Raw genomic sequence first — 24867 nt, forward strand, 5'->3', positions numbered from 1 at the left:
TTGGCCATTCCATCCTCACCCTGCTGTTCTACACTGCCCAAGACAGCTCCCGGGTGTGTTCTTGTCCTTTCTTGGTGCAGCTGGACACGGAGGTCTCAGAAATCTGTGGAGAAAAGCCTCAGAGTGACAGGAACAGGGCAGGGAGGGAGCTGACACTGTGCCGCTACTATATGTCATGTCACAGGTAGACAGGTGACACCAGGCCAGGCTCTTCACTCTGCCTCTGAAACAGGGGCCACCATTATCCCCTAACAAACAGGGGAACAGGTTTGGTGAGTCACCCCCAAGTTACCCAGCTAGCAAGCAGCAAAGCAAGACTTTGAATTGAGGCCCCTATGGTCCTACGCAGATGCCCAGAGTAAGAGTGAGGAGTAAGACAAGAATAAGGAGAGGCAAGCAGGCAACCAGACCCGCCAGAGCCTGGTGCAAGATGGAAACGCAGGGCCCCTGTTCAACCATTATTAATTTCACCATGGCGACAGCCAAGCATTAAACCCAGGATGGGGCCCTTCTGAGTGGCTGCACAGGTTGCACATCCATGAAGCTGGCCCTGCGTGTGCCCCTATGTGAATGTGAGAGGGATAACAACAGTGAGAGCCAAGGGCCACGTCTGACCATCACTCGCCATCTCCCCGTTCTATCCATGCCCAGGATGTGTTCACTCTCCATCCCTGAGTGGTTCCTAGTTGTGCCACCAGTCTCTAGCTGGCCTCAGTTCATCAGCCATCCAGCCAATAACTTTGGCATCCCCAGGGCCTTGGCCCATTTAGAACTGGTACAATTGCAGGGAGGAGGGGAGGCCCCCTGCACAAACGGAATGCAGTGGAATTCCTTAAACAAAGAACAGTCTTTTCTTCCATGTTACGGCAGGGGCTTGGGGACAGCAGTGGATATTAGAACGCTGTTTGGGACTCCGGGTCCTGGGTTAGTCCTCTTTGTGTGGCTTTGGGCAGATGACTTGTCCTCTCTGAGCACTAGTCTCTCCCTGTAAAATGCAGGGGTCAGGCCACACTGATGATTCCTGCTGGAGTGGGGTTATGCTGTGTGCACTCCTCAGGTGTCAGGGGTGAGAGCCCCAGGAGGTCCCAATAGACACAGAGCCAGAAAGGAGAGGCAGAGGCAGGTGCTCACACAGCAGGAGCAGCAGGATGCTCCAGATGTCTTTATTGGGGCTCGAGCACAGCATGACAGTTGGAGGCATGCAGACAAGGCACAGGGCCCAGCCTGGGCATGCCCCAGACACACACGAGGGGACAGCTTTAGAAAAGGACTGACCAACACCAGGGAGGAGCAGGGAGGGAGGGCCAAGGGAGGGGCAGAGGCCAAGGCTGAAGGGGTCACCTGGCCTCTGCTATTGCACGCATCCTCTGGCCACTGGCCAGGAAGTACAGTATTGCAACTGGTCTCCTCTTGCCCAAGGCTTCCCTTCTCAGACCCCCTGGGCCAGATGGGCAGACAGATCCTTTCCCTGCCCGTCTGCCCAGCAGCATCTTTGACAACAAACAGACAAAGGAGACAGAACAAAATCAAAAATAAAAAAGACAAAATGCCCCCCTAAGTCAAGGACATAGATGGGGTGGAGGAAGGAGTGGAGGAGGCTGCAGAGGAGCCCCTGGAAGTCCCCCCACAACGAGGATGTGGGGTGGGAGGTAGAACCCCAATCTGGGGTGGGGTGGGGCTAGTGAAGCAGTGACTCTAGGGGGCAGTCTGGCCTTCAATAGACTTCACCAGGTTACTTGCTGAAAGGGGAAACATCCCCAAGACAGGAGCCTGGGACCACCCAGCTGGACTGGCAATTCCCAGATGCACTTTTCTTGGGACATTCCATGCACACAGTCAGCAGAAACAACAGAAATCAGTGAAGGGGATGGGAAACTCTGGGTGGGGCAAGGGCTTAGGGAGACACAGCCTAACAAAGAAGACAAACCACCAATAGCACGTGCACTACACACAAGAGTATAGTATGTATGAATATAGATACTATATGTGCATATATATCTCTTCAATGTACAATAGAACAGAACATCAGACCCAGATGGCTCTGGGCCCCGAGGGTCGCATGGGAGATTTTCCACCAGTCCTGTGCAAACAAGGATATCTGAGTCTTTCCCAGCGAAAAGATTCTTGTCTGGGTTCCAGAGTTTCCCTAAGCCTCTGGCTTTCTGTCTGTCTGCCTGTCTCTCTCACGTTGGTGCCGCTTTAAGAGAGGGTGAGGACTTCAGCCTGGGCATAGTTGGACGAGAGGGCGTCTTGGCAGGTCTCTGTGTTTAAAGAGCACAGGTGTGAGACACTGGGACGCACGCTTTCGGCTCAACATTGCCTTCTGGGGTTGGGGGGACAGGGAGTTCAGCAAAAGAAAGGTAGAAACAAAGAATGAGATGTTAGAAGGAAGCCAGCTGCTGACCCACAGGGTGTGGGCTGAGGAGTAGGCCAGGAGCAGAGCTGGAAGGCATGAGGAACCCAGGGCTAAAAGGCCAGGAAGAGCATGGATGGGTCAGGGAATGGGGTGAGCCCTTCACCCCTCTGCCAACCCAACTCTGGTGACTCAGGTGATGTTGTAGCTCATCGCCATACCTGTTCAGGTAACCACTAGCTCCAGGAACCACTAGCCTCTTAGGTCTTCAAAGCTCCAGTGCAGTGGAGAAAGGGACCATAGCTCTGCAGCCTTGCATGGAGGCAGTGGGGAAAGTTCCTGATGTGGCCTGTGGCTCACAGGCCATCACCCCAGCTGTTGCCTGACCAACTTGAGCTCTCCCCCAAGTAGCTCCATCTGCTGTCACCACCCTGGGATATTCCATTGTCCCAAGGAGCTGGTGAAGAAGGCTCCTGAGTATGATGCCATGTCGTGCCCAGCCCCCTTCCTCAATGTGGCAGGAACAGAGTCCCAGCAGTTGGAGGGCATGCAGCCTCAGGTGAATGCTGAAGGGGAAGGTCACGGAGGACGAATGTGCCTGTCTCAGGAGAGAAGGTCAGGAAATAGTACCTTATTGAGAAACCCAACCCCTCAGAGAGCCCTTTTGGGATCCCATCCTCAGCCTGGGATGTCTACGACCTGGGCCTTTCTTGCCCCTACCTTACCAGTGGGAGCACAGGTAGCGCAGGTAGGAGTACTGCTGTCCCAGCTGCAGATCTGGGTCAATAGCAGAGGTGGGAGTTACAGACCCGCTGGGACAACCCCTGCAGCTCTCGGGTCTGAGGTCTAGGGCTAGGCCTCCTGTCAAGGTGGAGTGCAGATGTGGCATCCAGACCTCACAGCTTCCATCCTGGGCTTCGGGGTGCCCCCATCACCTTTCTAGGGAAGGGGTGTCCTCATCCTGGGGTGATGCTGTTTCCATCTTCTTAAGACTGTATGCCCCAGTCACCTCCTTAAACACTGCCCCTTTGCCTACAAGTATTCTGGGCCTCTGAGTACTATCCTTGAAATTAGAGGAGTTCAGGGTTCTTCAGAGCCCCATTTCTGAGGACATGCAGACAGCTGTGGTCCTGCCCTGTACTCCTGTCTGCGTAACTTAAGCAACACCTGCCACTGACCCCCACTCATTAGAGGACAGGGGAGTGCCTCTGGGCTCCCTGTAGGCAATTAGGCCCTAAGATGCACTGGTGAGAATGCCTGGGCTACTGAGGGGTCTAGGATGAGACAGAAAGAATCACAGCAAGGCTGTCAAGTGTCCCAGAAGCCAGGGAGCAGAGCAGCCCATACTGAGATAATGGCCTTAGATTGCTTTTCCACTGGCTTCCATGGACTCTCCATCTTCAGGGACCTCTGAGAGTTGGAGAGGGGTCTTCCTAGGAATCTCATCCTGGATTCTTACCTATTTGACCCACCAGTGGTGGGGCAGGAATTTCAGAGGGTGACACTGGCCAGAGCACAGCAGGCCCTCCTTTCCCAGGAAGCTCTATGAAAGGGCAGCCTGTACCCTGTGGCCAGTCCATGGCCTCCCCTCTGGCTCCTGTCAGCCAGCTTCTAGGTTGCAGTGCCCTCCCCTCTGGTTCTACCTCTCAGAAGCCCTGAAAATTGGCCTCTAGGTTGCCAGTAACCCTGCTACAGACTGGAAGGTGAGGTTGTGAACTCCTACCCAGACTGCCTCCCAGTTCTATGGGAAGGGGCTGAGCTCCAGCTGCAGGGGAAAGGTGTCTGATAGCAAAGTAGTGGGTGCAGGTCCAAGTCTAGCCCAAGGAAAACAAACTCTACTCTCAGATGGTGGGTGGGAGAGAGCCTTCTCCCAAGGAGGGAGGCTCAAGGCCTGGGTGAGCCTGACGCCTATACAGGCAGCCACTTCCTGTGGCAGTGCCTGGTATGCAGGGGTTCTGCAAATGCCTGGGCTCACCCTGCCCTTTCCCAGGGCCCTGGGCAGGCCCAGAGGTGCTGAGAGGTTGTAAGGGCAGACGGTCTACTCAGCCCTCCTGCTATCTAGGTTCTATCTCTCCCAGATGAAGCCAGAGAGCCAGGAGGGATGTGTGGGAGCCAGCTCCCCGAGGCATTAGGGCTCCAGCCTGGCAATGCTGCATCTTGTCGCCCAGGGACATCTGTGCCCACCGTAGGGGTGCCATGAGCAGGCCCAGCCCTGTGGGAGGGAAGAGAGGGAAGGAGGCGGTGGGTGCCGTGGAAACTTGGGCTCCTGACAACTTGAGGGCTGCCACAGAAATAGCGGCCTCGGTTCCCTGAACCAGAAAGGCAAGTCAGAGGAGAAAAGTGGTGGCATCCCTGTGAACCTGCATACCCGGCTCGTTGTGTCCCTGTCAGAGCCCAGGCCCTCCGTGCCAGGGAGCCCTCTCGCTGTTGGGGGAGGGGCCCTCGCATCTCCATCCTGTTCCACAGGCTTCCCCATCCCTGTCACTTCAAGGGCCTGCTCCCTCCTGAAGGGCAGTTGCATGGAGGCCCCCACATCCCCTCTTCTCAATTCTTATGGGTCAGGTCGCTTCATTCTGACAGCAAGTGGGAGGCAGGCCCCACAAACCACTGCAGGGTAGGGGTATCCCAGTGCCCACTCTGAACAGACCTTTCCAGAAGGACATTTCTGTGTCTGCCCAAGACTGAGGGAGGTGCCAAGATGCGGACACTCCGGGCACAGGCTTTACACAACACCCCCAACCCCATGCAATAATCTTCTCTGCCCAGTCCGCCTTTCAGGGAGCTTCAGATTTCCCAGCCTCTGCCCAGCCCTGATGCTGCCCTGCCATCCTATCTTTGCCGACCATGGAAGGAGCAGATCTGGACCTTACTTAGTCATTCTCTCCGCAAAATTGCATAATCTGGCTCTAAAAATTGCCAGGCACACGGCTCTGCTGTCAGGTCTAATTCCCATCAGGTGAAACAGGAAAAGTCTTGGCTGAGGCAACCTTGTTCCTCAGGCTGTGGAGGGCCCCCTTCCTGGGAGTGGCAGGAGCAGGTGGGGGCAAGACGGCTTCTGTCCCCACACTTCCCCTCAGCTGCCCCTGCGCAAGGTGTACCCCTGCTCACCCAGTGACTCACAAACCTGTTGTGCTCCTGGGCTCGTTAGGTAAATGAATACACTTAATTATAGAAATTAGATGAGTCTCCGGTTCTGGCAGGAATACAGAGCGCAGAGGCTGGGTGGGAACGGCAGGTGACTCAGAGGCAGGGCTGGGAGTTTGAGAGAGAGGGAGAGGGAAGAAAAACTGTCGCAGAAGCAGAGGAAGCAGCGTGGAGAGTGATGCTGCAGCTCGGGGCGCAGAAGGGACACCAGGTGCCGCCAGTGGGAGTCACCACTGAATCTGGGCAGAGGCTTCCTGAGGGAAGGGCCTCCCTCGCCTAGGCAGCCCGCCCACGGCCTGCACCAAGCCTGAGGCTACAACACTAGGGACCCCTACCTGCGCCCCAAGCCAGGGATAGAAAACATCAGGCCTCTTCTCCCAGGGCAGCACTGCCCAGAGGCACTGCTCTTCCAAGGAGTCAAACCACCTTTACACCAGCAGAGATGCCCGACATGACAGCCTTGTTCCTTGCTGGTCTGGGTGTGGGGTGGACAGACAGACAGACAGACAGGCTGTTCAGCTACTGGTTAAAGGCTATGAGGAATGGAAATACATTCGCAGTGATTAAAAATATTAACATAGGCGTGGCTCCCCAGCAAGGCTGACTGGCCCCAGGCGCTCTGTGCACACATAAACGCCTGGTGGCTGAGACTGGCCCTGGTGGGACCCCGAGAGGGAGGCAAGGCCGAAAAACAGGTCCGGGGTGTGCACCTACAGCCCAGGAAGAGGTCAAAATGGGGAGAAGCTCTGGGATCGCTTTCCCCTTTGCTCTCTGGTTCCAGAGCTGAATGTTTTGGGAAGCTGGGAGCTATGGAGGAGAGGCTTGGGGGCCTAAGTTCTCCTCTGTCCTGACTGCTCCCCCCTGCTCCCTCCTGCTGCCCCCGTGGGCCCTGGGGAGTGAGTGCTGAGGGCATGGAAGGGTGCCTGTTTGTGCGTGTGTGCCCAGAGGGGAAGGTGCAGCTAAGGGGCAGAGTGACCAGGGGATGGGCCGGTGAGGGGGTGGAAGGGGGTCAGCAGGAACTTTCTCAGAGGGTAGGGCGAGCTGTATCGCGATGCCAGTGGAGACAGCCCCAGGCTGGTTCCAGCTGCTCCAGCTATGTTGTTTAGACTTCGGGACTTTCCACAGCCTTGGTGAAGAAAAGGCACATGGGTCAGTGGGCGCAGCTCCTCAGGGTCCACGCTCCAGGAGACACTGCAGGGCGGGTGGCCCTGGGCTGGTGTGGAGGGGCCTGGCCCTCCTTGACTCTCCCTGGCCTCTAGGTCTCCTGGGCTCCTGAGGACAGACTCCAGGGCCCCACACCCAGCTGACTTTTGTCTTGTCCTGCCCCCGGGTAAGGTCCCCACCAGCTCCTTGATAGCCCAGCTAGACAAAGACCCCACAGCCTCCAGCATCAGCCTTTTTGACTCTAAGAAGCCCTAATTAGCACCTGCCACCATCCTCCCAGGGAACTGACACTCTGATACATGGGCCTGTGTGGAGGAGGCCCAGACCCACTCACTCCTGGTCTTAAGCATAACCTGAGTGTGGAGAAGTGCGGCACGGTACGGTGTGGGGAAAGTTGCCGAGTGCGCATTGGGAGTTTGGCGATGTTAATTGCCACGCTTGCTTAGCAGGGCCTGTTTCCCAGCAACCCACCTGTTCCCTCTCGAAGGTCACTCTAATTGGCTGAGCTGCATGCCTGTTGCCAAGAAGCAGTGTGGAGGCATCTTGAAAATAGAGCAGACAGGCCCCACAGGCACCCCAGGGATATTGGATGGTGGGATGCTGGCTCCCCTGCCCCGTGCACGTGCCCATGAAACTCCTTCCCCAGGTGCAGTCCACTCCCAGTACCTCGTGGTGCCTCCTAACTGGTACCCTCATGGCCTCTTCCATACCTATTTCCACTGAGCCCCTCACAGCCCAGGGAGGAAAGCAGGTGTGCGTGGCACTCAGCTCTGTGTGCTCGAGTCCTACACAGGGACTGCTCGTTCTAGACTGTCTGCTTAGCATGGTCCAGCCAGAGCAAGGCTTTGGGCCTGAACAAAGACACAGTGGAAGCCACTGCCTGTTTGGGATGGTAGGCGGGAGAGAAGGCCAAATCCAGGGCCCAAGGATAGGACACGGGGGTTAACAAAGGAACATAGCCAAGGGTAGAGGTCTGAGCACCCTCCATCTGCAGCCTTTTGCTGGGGTTGCTGGACCACTTCCTTCTAGGCACCAGATCGCTTTTCCTGTTTCTGCCAGTCCACAGAATACATGCCCAACAAAGCTGGACACACACCTTTCAGGGGCTGGTTAGACTCAGGGTGGCCTGGGGCTTCCATGGGAACAGTGGTACTGAAAGGTCTGGGAAAGAAACTAGAAGGTGCCCACAGAGCCTGCATGGGCTGGCAGGCCACGGGACATCAGGACATCTTCAGAGGGACAGAGGCATCACAGGCTATTCCTGTAGCTGCCACTGCACCTTCCTTACTCAACCTAGTTTGGGTCTGGGGTTTGGGGACAGAGGGAAGTGGGGGATGGGAAATCCAGCTGGTTAAGTGGTGGCAGAGAACCTGGGGAAGAGCTCTGTTTTGGAGGGAGTCAGGGTTTATTCTAGAAATAGGTAGAACATGGAGGGAGGTTAGGTAACAGGGACAGGGCAAGAGAGATGAATAAGTGATCGAAAACTGGGTAGGAGGGCCTGGTCCTAAGACCCCTGGTTCTCAGCCACCACGGGCCCTCCACCATCCTTGATCATTCCTACCCCCTTTCCGAGGCCAGGAATCCCTAGCTCCACAGCTCAACCTCTGCCCTTGCCTTGCCGAAGGCTTGGGGCCTGGGGATGGAATTTCAGCCTTTTCCGACAAGCAGAGGATGGGCTGCTCCCTCTATCTCTCCAAATACTCAGAACATTCCTCAGATGGGACCTACTCTTCCTGCCCACCTACCCCACCCCTTGGTCATCTCTGGCACTGCCTCAAGAGGAAGGACAGTCACCCACTAGGTGCTTGCAGATGGAAGTCTGCCCATCCTGTGCTCCAGGACCCCTGGCGCAGGATGGGAGGATGCAGGGCCTGCGTGGGGCTCCCTGACTCTTGAACGTTGCTGGCACCTCGAGGGGTGACCTACTTGGGAAGCCTTAATTGTGTTTAAGGGAGGCCTAGGGAGAGGCTGGCAGTGACCCTGTGGAATGGGGCCTGAAGGCAGCAGCGGGAACCAGAGGTAGAAAAAGAGATGCAACGGAAGCACAGGGCAGGGACCCTGGCCTTGTGCGCCCTCAACCCTCTAGTGCTGCTCTTTCCCATGGGCAGCTGGACAGGAGCCGTGTGCCCTTCTGAGATGGAGGAGGCCTTTCTAATCCAGGGACTGGGAGATCAGGTACCCATTCTAAAAGCGGGGGTGCATCCAAGGCAGAGGAGATGGCAGCCATGGTCTCAGGGGAGGGGGGGGACCTCAAGCTCTTGGTGGGGGACTCGGGAGACTCAGCTCTGTGGGGGCTCCCCACCTGTCCAGCTTGGGAAGCCATACCTTTCCGGACACTACCATCTGCACAGGCATAGTCCCCAGCGCTGAGCAGGAAGCAGGCAGCTGCCTTCTTGTTTCTGTCTCGAGTGGTGGAGCGTCGCAGGGCCCGGCACTCCTCGGGGGTAGGGGAGGAGGCCAGGGGTTGGGTGAGGCCAGCTCCCTCATCGGACAGCACTGCGTTGGCATCGCCATTCTGCTTAGAGTCTGAAGGGGGCACACAGAAAGGAGGCTGCGTGAGGGGCCGCCTGAGCCTTGCTCATGGGTCATCTGGGGTCTCCCAGACCCAGAGTGTTACTTCCTCAACCTCTGGAGGGGCCTAGCATCTACCTGGGAGGCAGCGTTGCCAGAGCCAGGGAGCAGAGGGCAAAAGGCAGGGAGGCTGCACTTGGTGTGAAGACCGACTTCCCTCCCAGCCTCAGCCTAGGGTCTCTCTTCAGGGATGAAGCCACAGTGCAGATGCCCTACAGCAGTGACTCCCCAAATCTGCCTGCTGATGGCTGCCCCAGGAGACCAGCCCAAAGCAGGCCGCAGACTCTACTTCCTCCTTGGGTCTGGCTCAGGCTGACTCTTGGATGAGTCTGCATTCCCATGGAGAATACCTGGCTTGCTAGGGGTGAGGGATGGCATGGCAAAGGTTAAACCTATAAAGCGGCATCCATGCTTTCTCCCTGGATGACAGTCATTCTTGTTCACTAGGCATCTAGGCCGGAGTCCTGTGCCCAAAAAACCTAGAGCCCTCTGCAATTAAGGCTGACCTTTGTCTGGGGAGGACACCATGGGAAAAGCTCCGATGCAGCTCCCAAGTGCTGTGGGCTTAGTCCCCACCCCTTGCCTCTGTCAGGCAGTAGCACAGGTGAAGCTGGGCCCTTGGATCTGGAGAAGGGGGTGCTACTCTATCTGAAGACAGTGGCCCTGCCATTGGCCAGGCATGCCCTTACTGTGGCTGCTGTCAGGGTCAGGCTAAGGGCAAGGCTGATAGGGCTACAGTTAAGTGTACCTTGAGGAGCTGACCTAAGGACTTCTACATTTTAATACTGGGATTCTCTTTATACCCTGAATGGGCCTCAGAGTACAGCTGAAATTCCCCGGGAGATTAATATTCACAAATTAGGAAGCAGTGCCACTTTGGTGGGAGAGAAATGGGAAGCCTGATGGGTGCTATTCTATCAAGGCCTTTGGAAGACCCAGGCCCCTGACATGACCCCAGGGAATGAGTCGACCTGGGCATGTATGATAGGCACATCCCAAAGGCCATAGGTGAGTGTCCCAAGCTAGGTGCCTCTCCTGCAGGGTCAGTCCCACTTTGCCCCAGAGCTTAGCCTTAGTCTCCTGGCTCCAGTCCAGCTTCCCATACCAGGAATTCCATACCTTTCCCAAGAGCCCAGCCTACACATAACAGTCAGGATGCCTTTCTCTCTCTCCAACCTAAGTCCACGTTGCTGGGGATTAAGCTGTTTTCCATTCCCCAACTCCTGATTCAGGGGCGGAGATGAGCTTTCTTGGGATGGTCTTTCCCATCCTTGAGGGACAAGATTCAGATGCCCAGGCTCTCCCCTTTCAGGGCACAGATATCAGTTTCTTCCACATTCCTCCCCTTCCCAACACTGTCTGGGCCATTCCTTCCTCAGTTCCTTTCCATCCCATGTCAAACCCTGAGCCCAGGACTCAATCTAGCTTGTGCTGAACAGAAGGCAGCCTCCCACTGCTATTATGTTATCACATTTATTAGGCCAAGATACCAGACTGGAACGTTTGTAAAGAAGTGATTCATGTGTTGATGTACCTTGGAAGAACAACTGCCCTGCTCATTGGCTAATATTGACAGTACCTGACATTTGTAAAGTGGTTTTAACTTCCCAAAGTACTTTCATATCTCTCATTCATTTGGGTCTCTCAAAGTCTTGAGGGTAGGATATGATATTATTCCCATTTTACAGGTGCCTAGAGAGGGTGAGTGACTGGCCTCAGGGCACACAGCACAGTGACCAAGATTGGATTTAAAACCAGGGCATCTAATATACAGCTCCATGTACTGCCCATCACACCCTACCCTGGGTGGAATACTCACTCCAAAGATCTGATGTTTGGGAAGCTATCGGAGACCCAGCCAGAGGATAGAGAAATCTGGCCTCAACACTTTGCCCTCATAAAGGCACATCTTATGCTTAGGGAAGCCCCACACAAAACACATGCCAAATCCCAAGGGCTGAGGTCCATTTGGAAACTCCCTAGGCCACTGGGGGAAAAGGGATTTTCCTTCCCAACCCCTAATCTCACCTGCCCGTTTCCTCTCGATCATACCCTCTTCCCGGGCAGGGGGGCTGGTATCACTGTAGGTGCTGTCCCGGGGGGAGGTCTCCTCAGACTTGCAGTACATGGGTGACTCCAGCTGGGCCGGCCGTGGCACGTGCTTCTTCCGTTTCTTGGGCAGCTTCTGCTTGGCCATGGCCAGGGAGTAGTACATGCCGAAGTTGTTGACGATGACAGGCACCGGCATGGCGATGGTGAGCACGCCAGCCAGCGCACACAGTGCCCCTACCAGCATGCCTGACCACGTCTTGGGGTACATGTCTCCATAGCCCAGTGTCGTCATGGTGACCACAGCCCACCAGAAGCCAATGGGGATGTTCTTGAAGTCGGTGTGGTCATTACCCCGAGGGTCGGAGGGCCTGGCCCCAATGCGCTCAGCGTAGTAGATCATGGTGGCAAAGATGAGCACACCCAGGGCCAGGAAGATGATAAGCAGCAGGAACTCATTGGTGCTGGCCCTCAGGGTGTGGCCCAGCACGCGCAGCCCCACGAAGTGGCGAGTGAGCTTGAAGATCCGCAGGATGCGCACGAAGCGCACCACGCGCAGGAAGCCCAGCACGTCGCGGGCCGCCTTGGATGACAGGCCGCTCAGCCCCACCTCCAGGTAGAAGGGCAGGATGGCCACAAAGTCGATGATGTTGAGCAGGTTCTTGACGAAGTCCAGCGTGTCGGGGCAGCACACGATGCGCACCAGGAACTCCAGTGTGAACCACAGCACGCATACGCCCTCGATGTAGGTCAGGATGGGCTCTGTCTCTACCTCCCGCCGGAAGTGCACGCTGGTGATGTTCCCTACGCGGAGGATCTCTGTCACGTTGCGGTCGATATTAAAGGCCTCATGGGTCTCCAGGCAGAAAGTGGTGATGGAGACCAGGATGAAGAAGAGAGAGGCAAAGGCCACTACCTATGAGCAGGGGAGGAGAGCAGGGGGCAGCTGTCAGACAGGGATGGACGGGCCCAGCTGGGGACATGGACTTCTGCATGAAGGTTACCAGGAAGGGCATTCCCGGGTGAGAGGTGGGATTAACATATGGAGTCAGGGCTGGAAGTCCCTCCTCAGAGGGTCTTTATCCATATGCTTGGGGGCTCTCGGGCAATGTTTCCCAATCTTTGTCACAACAGATAGAAGCTGCTCTTGGCTGGAAGCACTGGTCAGGGATCTACAGCTGCTAGACCTGCCTTTGATAGCTCTGCCCACCTCTAACCCATTTGCATTTTAAGGCTTTTCAAGCTGCAATGGGAATCTTGTTACAATGCATTCCTGATTCAGAGGCTTGGGGCAGGTCCTGTAATTCTGCATTTGTAATAAGCACTCAGGTGAGGCTTTGTCCATGCACCACAGTTACAGTAACTGGGCTTTAAGGCAACGGTCCTCAAAGTATGGTCCTGGACCAGAAGCCTTAGGTCTCTGGTCCTTTGGTTAGAAACGCAAATTTCAAACTTTACCTAAAGCTGCTGAGTGAGAAATGCTGAGGGTAAGATCCAGCAATGTTTTAACAAACCTTCTAAGTAATCCTAAAATGGCACTAGTTTGAAGTCCACTGTACGAAGGGATGCTCAGAGGCAGGTTGCTGCAAGGAATGACCCTGGACCACTTTCTGCTGGCTGAGCCTATTAGCCAGTCTCTTCTCCTGCCTCTCACCTTAGGATGTCCCCGCTGACTGCCTAGATGGTGAGGAAGCCCCTAAAGGCAGACAACATGCACCATGGCAGTTGAGACGGTGGTCTGGTCAGAAGAACCAGTCTCACTCCTTCCCACAAACCGACATTTCCTGGAACTCTGAGCTCCAAAGATAAAGGAACCACACCCATCAGCATCAGAGTGGCAGGGGCTGATCTCGACAGCTGCTGGAATCTCGGCTAGAAGGATGACAGCAGCACTCGGCAGAGGAACGGCGGCTGGGTTTAAGTGTCCAATCATTATGAATGGAGATGAAATGCATGTGTAATAACACCAATTATGGAGCCTTCATGTGTTATTCATGCCGTGCCATCCACCACTGTCAGGATGCCCACTGATGGGGTCCAGTCTCATGCCTCCTGCTGCCGCCTGTCCTGCATGATGGCTGGACTGGGCTTCCTCCTTGATCAGACAGCTGAGCCTAAATAGGTGGGTAAGGGAGGTCTGTGGCCTCATGGTACCATTTGGTAATCCCCATGCCTGCCTGACCTACCCTGACTTCCACCTGGCTGTGTGGGCAGGCACTGGCATGTGCCCGTCCCCTGTCCAGTGAGGACTCAGAGAGGTTTTCCTCCCTGGGAGTCTGCACTGGGATGGGGAGGGCATACCTTGGTCTTAGTACTGCAAAACACCAATGAAGAATACAAGGGGACCTGGGAAAATGAAGCAAGAAGCAGCACCTCCAGGGCTTCTGGAGCAGGAGCAAGTTTGAGGGGGAAAATCTGGGAATGAACAGTTATCAGCTGTCTCTTCTGTGCTTGGTACTGTTAAGCACTCTGTATGTGCTTCAATCGCCTTCAATCCTCCCAATGACCCTGTGAGGCACGCCTCATCATCCCATTTTATGCAGGATGAACTGAACATCAGAGACATTACATACTTGCTTAAGGTCACACAGCCTGGAAGGGATGAAAACCAGATTAGAACTCAGAACTGTTTAACTTCAAAGGCTGTACCTTTTCGTCATACCACAATGTTTTCACCACCTCCCAGGCAGGGTCAGTTCACAGGCCTGGGAAAGCCATCTCTGAATCACCGATCCTGTTCCCAGTTAGCTCCCTGATGACTGCTATTTCACCCGTGGGAAAGTGTGCCTCGGGCTTAGGACAGGTCCCCCATCACACACCTCACTGTACCTCATTCGCACTTTAACTTGGATGGGTTGGTCAGAAACAGCATGGAAAGAGAAGGCTGGGTCCAGGGGGTGGAGATGAAATGCATGTGTAATAACAATTACACAGACACACTTTGCCGATTTTACAACACTGCTGGAGTTTTTCCTGCTTGCTTCTCCCCAGTGAAGGTAAATTTAAGTTCCTTTTCTAGCCTCATTCTTCCTCCTCTGAGAAAGGAGCTGCCAAGTCAATATAGGCTGATATGGGCATTAAGTAAATGGCTCCAGCCTGTGGGCTCTCCATGGCCATCCCTAGGTGGGCTGGCAAAAGTGCCTGTCCGTGGCTGTGGCCATGCCAGGAATCCAGTCCTGGCACTACCCTCTCTCCTGAAAAACAGTGGTTGAGGTAAGGGCAGGGACAGCATATCCCAATTCTGCCAGGAACCATGGGAAGCAGAAGCTGGCTCTCTGAGGAAAAGTTAGCCAGGAGAGTAGGCCCACCTGGGAGACTGAGCATGAAGTTAATTAGTGACTTGGAAAAACAAGTTCAGGAACAGCTGCCAAGAGGGTGAGCAGAGGGAGGGAGGGAGGGAAGGAGGACGGCGTGGCCCTGGCCATCCTCTCATAGCAGGGCCAGGGACCCTGCCTTGCTACGCTCCTCAACTGCTACCACCATGGGCTCATTCTGCAGCAGGCAAGACAGTCCTTCAGGCCCCGTGGGTACCAGCCACATCCTGGATTAGGGAACAACCCCCTGGATTCCTGTCTGTCCACTCACCTTTGCTTTTTTTCAAAACACAGAACTGTTCCATCTACTATTAACTGCTACCCCTCACCTCCACCCCGAGAAGAGGAGGGGAGCTAAAGAGTGGTCATGTGTGCCCATTTTTTAAGTGAAAGGAAGGCACAAGAGAGGGCAGATGATTTGCTCAGGATCACAGTGAGGCCAAGTCTCCTGACTCTCAGCTCAAAGCTCTTTCCAATTGGCCCCTCTGACCAAGCAGGTAGGTATAATCCCCTCCTCCTTTGTTGAAACTTGGTGGGGCCTCAATCTCCACTGTGGCCTCTCTAGGGCTGGGGCAGCAGGCACTCAGCAGGCCCCAAGAAGCCCTCACTCCCCAGGGAGACACAGATGCGGCCTGAGCTGTGGCACCTTGCTCCAGGTGGGTCCTGAGGTTACAGGTTCCCCTTCAAGGCCCAAATTATTCCTTTCTGCCCTAAGTTGCTCCCCAAACTGATTTCATAAGTGGTTGACCCTGCTTGCAAATGGTACTTTTCACCAGGCCTTCCCCTCTGGGGGCAGGGATACACAGCTCCCTTGACTAGGGCTTCCTAGCACTAAAGGGGGCCAAGGGAAGAAGAGGTGGTTGCAGCAACACCATCCTGCTTAGAGGCCAAAGCCTCGGCCTCAAGCCTTCTATTCATTCCCCACTGGACCATCCTGCCATCCTACAGAGCTGGCAGTGGAGATCTGAGCCTCCCTCTCATGGGCCCCTGTGCTGACAGACTAAGGGCAGAGAACAGCTAAGGAACCCTACACTAGAAGCCGTGGGCCCGGGTTTAGACTTCTGGGATTCCTCATCCTGGCCCTGCCACTCAACCAGGTAAATGAATGGTAACTTCTGCACCTGTTTCCTCTATATAAAATGGGGACAGTACTAGTACCCCTTCACAGTGTTATGGTAGGATTAAATGAGCTTCTACGTGGTTAATGCCTGGCACCCAATAGGTGCTCCATAAAATGAAGATAAAAGTTGAGGAGGGTTAGGGTCCTCTGTGTGCAGCTTTTGAAGGTGAGCCGAATCTGGAGCCAAAATATCACAGAATCTTTGCTTTTTAGAAGTGAAAAACTGAGACTGAGAAAGTTATCCAGTTCAACTCCATTTCTGCTGTTTTACAGATGAAGAAACTGAGGCCCAGGGAGGAGTGGCTTGTCCTGATTTTCATGGCTGAAGCTGCTAGTTCTTTCCACCACAAAGGGCATGGATTCTGCTGGAAGTCAAAACTTCCCAAGTAGAAAACTGCCGGTGAACTGGCTCCACCAGGGGCAGCTCCTCTCCTGCTGGGAGGATGCAGGAGAGTCTCAGCACCCTGGACAGCAGGCTCCCATCCTCTAAGCAGGAGAGTGCCTCTCCTCCCAGCTCCCTGTGCCCCTTGGGTTCCTGTGTCCTGTTGAAAACTCATCCATCTCCAAAGGCCCAGGTGTTCAGCCCTATTACCAGCCTCCTCCACCAACCCCACCATTGGACGGTCCCTAGAAATGTAAAGTCACACACTTCTGGGTTCAAGTTGGGCTCTGCTACTGACTGCATATGAGACCTGCATGAGTTCCTTAACCCCTCCAAGCCTTAAGGTCTTCATTTATAAAATGGAAAAGGGAGCGCCTACCAAGTACCAGACACTGTGTTTGGGAAAATACCAGACAACCACCCTTGCCCCTGGGACCTTACATTCTAGTGGTGGCAGACTGTTAACAAATAAACAAGCAAAATACACAGTATGTCAGGTGGTCTAAGGGTTATGAAAAAAAAAATAAAGAGAAAAAGGAGATAAGGTGTGTGAGGATAGGGGAGTTGTTTCTAACAGAGAGCTTAAGTAAGGCCTCAATGACAAGGTGACACCTGAACAGCCCTGAACAGTGAAGGAGTGAGTCATACGAAGAACCAGAGAGTTCCAGGCAGAAGGAATGAGTAGTGCAAAGGTCCTGAGGCTACAATCTGCTTGCTATGTTTGAGGGGATGAGGGTAGTATCTACCTGATACAGTTGTTTTGAGGATGCAAAGAAACGATACTTGTAAAACTCAGCACAAAGCCTAGAGCGTTCCAGGAATCTGGCACAGGCTGGGTTGAGGGGAGAGGTGACAGACACCAATCATTGGGAACGGGATACAATCAGCGGGGGCAGGGGAGGAGAGCCCAGGGAAGAAGGGCCAGGGAGACAGATGGACAGATAAACATAAGGAGACTCAGGCCCAAAAACCTATATTAAGGATGAAGTGTAGGAGAAGGGAAAATTGAGAACACAGCCAAAGACACTGGCAGAGTAAGATCTGCGGGGATGGGGTGAGGGACTGAGCCTTCCAGGGAAGCAAGATCCTCGTGCCCAGGCAGTGCTGGAAGACAGTGGGGCAGTCCTGGGGGTAAGAGGCAGGAAATGAGAGGGTCTGCCAAACAAAGCATCTCTGAGCTATCCCTGGCTCCTGGCTGAGGGCCCGCACTAACGCCTATGTCCCAGTAGAGAAACATCCCCTCCTCTCCCCTCCATGGGTGCCCCTAGGAACAGGACCTGGCCCTGCCCCCACCCCATGCTGAGCCAGGACCTTCTGGTCCCAGTGTCCAGAACCCACCTCTACCTATGCTCACCCTCCGATGAGCCAGCACCTGGGGTCTCTCAGGGCCTCTGGGTTGCCCAGAACAGATGAGTCCCTACCCCAGAAGGAATTCAGTCTAGCCCGGATCACTATCCAAGAACCCACTATTCAGTCAAATGTAATTCCTGGTTATTGCCCACCCAGGCCCCATGCTGTCCAAGCTCTGCTTGAGCTGGTCACCTGACCAGAAAATTCCCCCTTTCCCTAATGCTGCATGGTTTAGCTCTACCCACATGGAAATTTTATTTATTTATGTATGTATTTATAATGTGCCTCTTTGAAAAAATTATTTAAGGCCCTAAGTCAGTATCCTACAAGGCCCACCCAATTCAACTTCTATTTCCTTGTGGAAGCGTCTCTGAACACCTCCTACACTTCATCCCACATAGAGGTGGGATTTATTGATTCCTCCTCTCACTTCCTATTGAACTTTATTTTTTTATGACTCCTGTGGCACCTCTCATGATCCATCTTGTATTACTGTTGCCATTTCTTGTCACCTAATTTCCCTTGACTGCCACTTACTCCACCCGATTTGGCTTTCTTCAGGAGCAGGGGCCCCCCTCTGACTCATCTTTGGATTTCTAGAACCCCACATGTGTATGGTAAGTGCGCAGTGTTTTCTGAATGACTGGGGCCAAGGTGACCCCCTGCTCTCTCTCCTGGTCCTGATGAGCCTGTCAGAAGAAGAGGTCATCAGCTCCACTGACTGGGACAAAGTGACAAGGGTATATGCCCAGTAATACCTCTAGGTACTGGGGCCCTAGGACCTCTGCTGCCCTCCAGAGCGAGCCAGGTCCACTTCCTGATAAGGACCCTTGCTAGGGGCCAAGTGACCACCCCTTAGCCTGAAGAAAATTCCAGCAGGGAGCAGGGCCAGAGGTCATGGCAAGTCAGTTACGCACAGGGAATGGGGTGGCACAGAGCTCTGGTGCCCAGCATCCCAGGCTGACACTGCTGGGTGGGGGTGAAGGGCCCAGGGTCTCCTATCCTCAAGGCCAAGCTGCCTGGCTCTGCTCCTGCCTGCCTGCTCTTCCCCCAAGTCTCCAAAATAGCTCATTTATTTTCTCCCCTTCCCCTACTCCACACCCCACCCCTAATGTGACAACCAGAAACACCTCAGCATTCAGAGACAAGATGTTCAGAGACAAATGTTGATCTGTTCAGAACAAGAGAAGAAAACAAACCCAAGAGGAAACTGGGAGGTTGCCCTGAGGGCAGGGTCTGCAGGGAGTCCTGCAGCCTTCAGCCTGGCCGCTGCCTGCTCCTCAGGAAGGAGGTGGAGGGGCTGCCCAGGGCAGGCTGGCACTGCCCTCCTGGGGAGCTCAGAAAGCCAGGGTACTGCCCTCCTGGGCACAGGTTCCTGGCTCACCCTAGCTCAGAGGGCACAGCATCAGTGAGTCCTGGCCCTCACTTTAAAGCCTGTTGTGATCACTGACCTGTCCCCCAGGCAATGCCCAGACCAGAGAAGCCGGGGAACTTCAGAAGCGGGCAGGCAGGAATACAGCTCTGCTCCTTTCCTAGAAGGCCTTGGTTTCATGCTCTGCCTGGGCCAGGGAGCTTCCCTTAGTCTTTTCTCCTAACCATGCCTCCCTTCATTTTTCCTATGGAAATCCCACAGTAAGAAGAGAGGTTAGATTTGACCAATTCTAGGGAGTGAGAAGTAAAGGAAGGGATAAGAGCAGAGTGGAGGAAGAAGCTCTCCAGTGAGGGGCCACCCTCTGGAAGCCAGAGATTCTCTCTGGACAGGAGCCAGAGGCCATAGGAGGAGCATGGACTTAGATTCACGAGACCTGGGTTTGGATCCTAGTTCTACCACAAGCAGTGCGACCTTGAGAAAGTCCCACCAGGCCTGTTTCCTCATCTGCATACTGATACACAGATGTTAACAATACCTCCCTCACCTAGGCCAGACGAGTAGTAGCAGAAAGCACAGGCCAAGCCTCCCACACAGTAACTGACACTTAGCAAAGGGGAGGACCCTGCTGGAGCTGCCTTCCTGGAGCAGGGAGTTCCTGTGGGTCCCCTCCTCTACTCAAAAGGGAAACATCACAGGAAAAATGCACTGATTTAGCCAAAGGAGAGGAACTGTAATCCTTAATGAGGCTGATAGCTGAGCTAAAGCCAGCCCTGCCCTGGAGACCTTGGAGACTAGGGTAGGGGAAGGACATCCTGGCCCCATTCTTCAGGCCTCTTGTCTGCTCTCAGAAAAGAAGGCGCAGGTTTCTAAAGTTTCGGATGCTGCCAAACCTCCACTGGGCCCCCTGAGGCTGCGAAGGCTCCATGGTGAGCCTTCACTCTGCCCTGCCCCTCGTGCCTGTCCCCAGCTCAGGCCACAGAAACAGAAGCACAGCAGCAGCTGCCCATGGGCCCAGCACAGTAGAGCAGGGGTGAGCATCTCAGTCCAGGAGCCTGCCTGAGTGGAACAGCTCCTTGGGCCAGGCCTGTAGCTAGGCAACAGGCTCTTATAATCAGCTCAGTTCACTTTCCACTTGTATCGTTTTGCTCCTGTCATAATGCACTACTCAAATGACCACGTTGCTGTGTGCGAAAGGACGCCTCAGGGCAGAGCACCGCTCCTCTGCCCCTCTTCGCCCACCACCCCACAGTGCTGCGGGCCCTTCCAGGGAGGAAACAGCTGTGAGCGAGGGAAGGTACCACACATACCCGGGGGAACAGGGCTGGGAAGGATGGGACAGTGTGACAAGCCACAGGCAAATGGAGGGGGAAAAGTGCAGCCCCAGAACTCCCCGAATGGCATAGTACCCTCAGGCCTGGAGGGGTAATACAGTAAGTCTTCCTTCTGACGTCTCCATCTGCCCCTGGGTTTTCTGATGCCATCCACAGGAGGTACAGAACCTCAGAATGACACTTCTCTGGCCAGAGTAAGAAACAAGCTCTCCGCCTCAAAAACAGCCTAGTTCAGTGGAAAGAAGGTATTGTAATCACAAGAGCAAGGGCTTGGGAGTCAGGGACTCTGGCTTTGATTCAAAGCCTGGCCATCGTCTGGCTGTGTGATCGCAGGCAATTTGTTTACCTTCTCACAGCCTCAATCTATTAACCGGGGATAATCACCGGGCTTTAAGTTTATAGGGAGGATTAGAGATTAATGTAAAGTATATACAGCAATGTATCTGTCTGGGGTGCTCAATAATGAGCAGTTATTCATTAATTTGTAAAAATTATGTATTCGACTTGTGTGTCCCGGGAGCAGGTGAGGGCTGCCTTTGCCTGGGCTCCTGAGCAGGAGGTAAGTCCTCTTTCAGTGCATGTGTTGGCCAGAGCTCCATCCAGATATTCACATCAGGATGAACAACCAGAAGGCTGGAAACTAGGGCTGGTTTCCTGGCTCTGCTATTAGTTAAATGTCTTTGGCCAGAAACTTAATGTCTCTGAATCCTGATTTTCTCAATGTTTAAATGGAATAATTAACCTTGCCCCATCATAAACTTCAAGACCTCAACTGGAATGTCTGGGCTGATGTGATTCCATGTCAAAGGGGCAAAGCACCTTGGGTTCCTGGAAGACTTCTAGGGGCAGGCCAGGCTCTGAGCTTACTCAAACAGGCCCCCTGGCTTGGCCATTCAGCAGTGAGTTAGGAAGAAAATAAACTCAATGATATGTGGGATGCCACTTGGAATTCCAGAGGGGAAGAAGAGCAGGTGAAAAGCCCCCAGAAGTCCAAGAATGCTCAGAAATAGGGCCTAGCTCCCCTAACCACCTCATCTCATCCCTGCTTCCCTGGTTTGTCCCCTTTCCCCATCTCTATCTCTATCTCTCCTCCCCGACCCCCAACTTTGAAAGAGTCTGAATGATGTGTGCCTGTCCTCTCTCCCCTAATGCAGACAGCCAAGTAAGTGCTAACACTAGCAAGGTTAGTGACCTACACGAGAAGCCAGTAGAACTCACAGCAGACCCAGGCCAGGGGCATCACTATGCCCTCACCTTCTTAGCCGGTCTCAGGGCTGCAAGGAAAGAAACCCAGGCAGTTGCCTCTAGCTTTGTTCTCAGTCCTGAGAAAGATCCCTGCCTTCTCGTGGCTGCCTGCAGCCCCAGCCCGGTATGTCATGGCCCCTGAGATCTCTGCCCTCCCTTCTCTTCCGGGCAGAAGATGCATCTGCCCTGTCCTGGCATTTATGCCAGCCTGGCTTTTCCCTGCAGGCCTGTTCCCCAATTCCCTAACCTGCCTTCTTCTATGACTAGGAAGGAGTCCAGCACAGGGGTGCTGGGAAAGGGAGGGTGCTCTGAGACTCATTAACATGACAATTTGGGATGCTGGAGGAACTAACCAGGTTCCACAGCAAGCAGCAGTCCCCAGACCCAACGAGTTACATTGCTCTTTCCTGTCTCCCAGACAGACCCCAGCCAGGCTTTAGGCTGCTGACCATGAGATCCGACACCAGCCCCCAGAGTTTTCTTTCTTTAAAGACTCTAAAGCCATCCTTCAGGGATTTTTTTTTTTTTTTTTTTAGCTGTCCAAGCATAATGGGGCAAGCAAGCATCTCCCCCGTTCTCCCCTTTCACCTAAAGGGGTTAAGGAAACTGGATTTACTTGGGGAGGAGGTGGTAGGTCTTGCCTAAGTCAACCTGTGCTTTCCCCTTCCATCATACACCCATTTCAAGCAGTAACCTGAACCAGGGCTTTCTGGAAAGACAGTTTGTGCTGCAGCAGAAAGAAAAGAAGCGGCAACAAAAATCTGGTATCATCACCAGGAAGCCTGTGGCTGGCCACTGGCCTTGGGAGCCTGCAGGGCCTAGAACACTAGGCCCTTCGTGTTTAATTCTCCTCTCACCCCAGCTGAGGCCAGGACATCCCAGGTGTGCAGGAAGCCTCAGGGGCATGGTATCCTCCCTGGGAGAAAGAATGCCTTTCCTAAACCTGGAAAGGAGGCCGGATTGTGGTCTCAGCTTTGCCTCTTCTGAGCTTAAGATGCTGAAGCCTATATCCTCCTCTCTGAAGTGCACAGTTGTGAGCACACTGAGCTGCTGGGAGGATGTAAATGAGGTGGCACGGCATAGAAGCATCTAACAAAACCCACCCTAGTTTCCTTCCTCTCAACCCTGCCTGCCCCCAGCAGAAGGCCAAATTCCAGCTCTTCCAGGACCGTAGTCCTGTGTGGAGTGGAGGACAGCTGAAGATAGGGCAGCCTGTGCAGACCAAAGAAGGGGGTGGAGGAGCTGAGCTGGGCACCCCACTCACTAGAGGGGATGCGGCAAAGCAGGCAGCTGGGACTGGGTCCAAGTAGTAAGTCAAGTGTGTGCAATCTCCTGATGGAGCGTGCAGGGGAGAGGGTGGGAGTGTGTAATTCCCCTGCGGGCCACGGAGGGGGGTTGAGAGGAAGGCGGGAACAATCTGCGGTGGTAAGGTAAGTCAGGCTCGGTCCCTGCTCCTCCCGGCCCCTACCCACCACCCACCACGGACCCCTTGCAGACCCAAGATGGGGAGACACCGGCTCCTGCCACTCACCCTAGCGGCCCGGGAGGAGTAGGGATCCTCGAAGAGCGCCCACATGCGGGGCTGCCAGCCGCGGCAGCCCCCAGACCCGGCGCCATGGCCCGCGCCTCCCTCGTGGGGGCCCAGTCGCTGCAGGGCCAGCTCCCGCTCATCGTCGCCGGCCTCGTCGCTGGGCCCCGCGCCGCTGCCGCCTGCGTCCGGGCTCTCGAAGATGTCGAGCGCCTCCTCGGCGTCGCGGTGCTGCCGGTAAGTCATCCAGCAGCAGGGTTCCACGTCGGTCTCGTCGATGCCCCAGAAGGTGAGCTCCTCCTCGAAGAGCGGCCCGCACACGTCGGCGGGGCAGTGCAGCTTGCCGGTGCGGTAGTAGTTGAGCACGTAGGCGAAGACGCCCGGGTGCCTGTCGAAGAAGAACTCGCAGCCCCCGCCGCCGCTGCTGCCGCTGTTGCCCACACCGCCGCCATCGGTCTCGGGCCGGCCCCCGCCGTCGGGGTCGGCCAGCCAGGCGAGGCGGGTTCCCGGTAGGGTGCGCAGGGTGCTGCGGTAGGTCTCATGTCGCGTGCCGCCCACGTTGATGATGATCTTCTCCGACGCCTCGCCCTTGGCCATCTCCTCCTTCAGACATGTTTTGGACGGAGGCTTGTTCCCCGACTTGCGCCCGCGGTAGGAGGAGACACACACCGAGCTGATCATAAGAAGCGCTGCGGGGCTCCGGCTTGGGGCGGCCGCTGCCCTCCAAACACCCTTCCCGAGGAGGCAGCGTCAGACGGGGGAGGGGGAGGAGGCGAAGAGGAGGCAGGAGGCGGTGGCGGCCCCCTCTGCGGCTTGGCCCTGCCCCTGCCTATCCCCCCAGGACGCGGAGCGGGAGGAGTTGGATTTCTCCGGTACACAGGTGGTTGGGGTTAGGGCAGGAAGCTCCGGAGAGAGGGAGGAGGAGAGTGGGAGGACCCGGGGAAGTAGAAGCAAGCACACACACGGTCCCCCGCTAGGACGGGACACACAAACGCTCTGGGCCGGGGACACGCCCCCGCCTTCACCCCGACCAAAGACGAGGAAGCGCACAGTCCACGCGCACGGCGAAGGTCCCGGGCGCTCGCGCTCACACTCACACAGGCCACCCTCCGGCTCCCAGACCGCACCAAGCCCCGGAGCAGTCGGCTTCCCCGCAGCGGCGGCAGCGCAGCAGCAACAAGTCCTCCGAGGGGCTGCCGGGGCCGGGCCGACACTCTCACGGCAGCCGGAGCTCCGTGGGTCCGGGCTGCTTGCGGTCAACACGAGGCGGCGGCGGCGGCATGTGGCCTCTTCCCCCCATTCATAAATCCAGCGCCGGGCGAGGAAGGCAGGCGGGGCAGAGCAGAGCGCGGCGGCCGGGTGGGCGGGGGCTGCGCAGGGCGAGGCGGCAGCTGGAAAACAAGCGCGCCCGCAGGAGCGAGCCTCGGGTCCTGCGTCCGCGGCTGGGAGCTGCGGGGGCCGCGCTGGGGCGGGGGGGCCTCAGACGGGGCGTCCTGCGCGGCGCCGAGCCTGGGGGGCGGGGCCGCTCTGCGGAGCGGGGCTCTGGGCACTGGCGAAGGAGTACCCGGGGCGGCGGCCGAGCGGCCAAGGACACCTGCAGGCTTCCCGGGCCACGCGGAGAGGAAGCCTCAGCGCAACGCCCCGGCGCCTGGTTCCTGCGATCTGGCGGCGCTGGGAGCCACGCCATCTAAGCGTCTGCCCATCTCCGGGCGGGGCGCCGGCCTTGGCTCGCGCGCGGCAGGGGGCGGGCGCGAGGTGGCAGAGGGGAGGGGGCGCCTCGGTGCCGGTGGGCTGGGGCCCTAGGGGCTCATGGTCTCCCTCCGGCGCTGGCAGCGGCCGCCACGTTCCAGTGGCGCCTTTTCCTCCGGGGCCCCGCCTCGCCCAGACGCGCCCTTCGCTGGGCGGGGTGGGCGGGGCGCGGCGCAGGGCCGACCCGGCTCGCTG

At 55.8% G+C, this 24867-nt stretch overlaps 1 protein-coding gene across 4 annotated transcripts; it reads right to left on the reverse strand.

The window, feature by feature from the left end:
- Positions 1–1127: 1127 nt before the first annotated feature.
- KCNC4 (potassium voltage-gated channel subfamily C member 4) lies at positions 1128–24774 on the reverse strand. 4 transcript variants are annotated; one of them, XM_003267934.3, is made up of 4 exons: positions 22927–24774; positions 11261–12197; positions 8987–9187; positions 1128–2261 (listed from the first exon to the last, which is right to left on the reverse strand). In XM_003267934.3, the coding sequence occupies exons 1-4, from the start codon at positions 23602–23604 to the stop codon at positions 2200–2202; spliced, it is 1878 nt and encodes a 625-aa protein (XP_003267982.2). In that variant the 5' UTR covers positions 23605–24774; the 3' UTR covers positions 1128–2199. The 4 variants fall into 4 exon arrangements, with proteins under 4 accessions (XP_003267982.2, XP_012355817.2, XP_012355819.2 ...); XM_012500363.2 differs by having other exon boundaries at positions 1128–2951; XM_012500365.2 differs by lacking the exon at positions 1128–2261 and adding an exon at positions 2268–2323 and having other exon boundaries at positions 22927–24736.
- Positions 24775–24867: the final 93 nt, after the last annotated feature.

Source organism: Nomascus leucogenys, chromosome 12 (assembly GCF_006542625.1).
Source record: "Nomascus leucogenys isolate Asia chromosome 12, Asia_NLE_v1, whole genome shotgun sequence".
Classification (NCBI taxonomy): Eukaryota; Metazoa; Chordata; class Mammalia; order Primates; family Hylobatidae; genus Nomascus; species Nomascus leucogenys.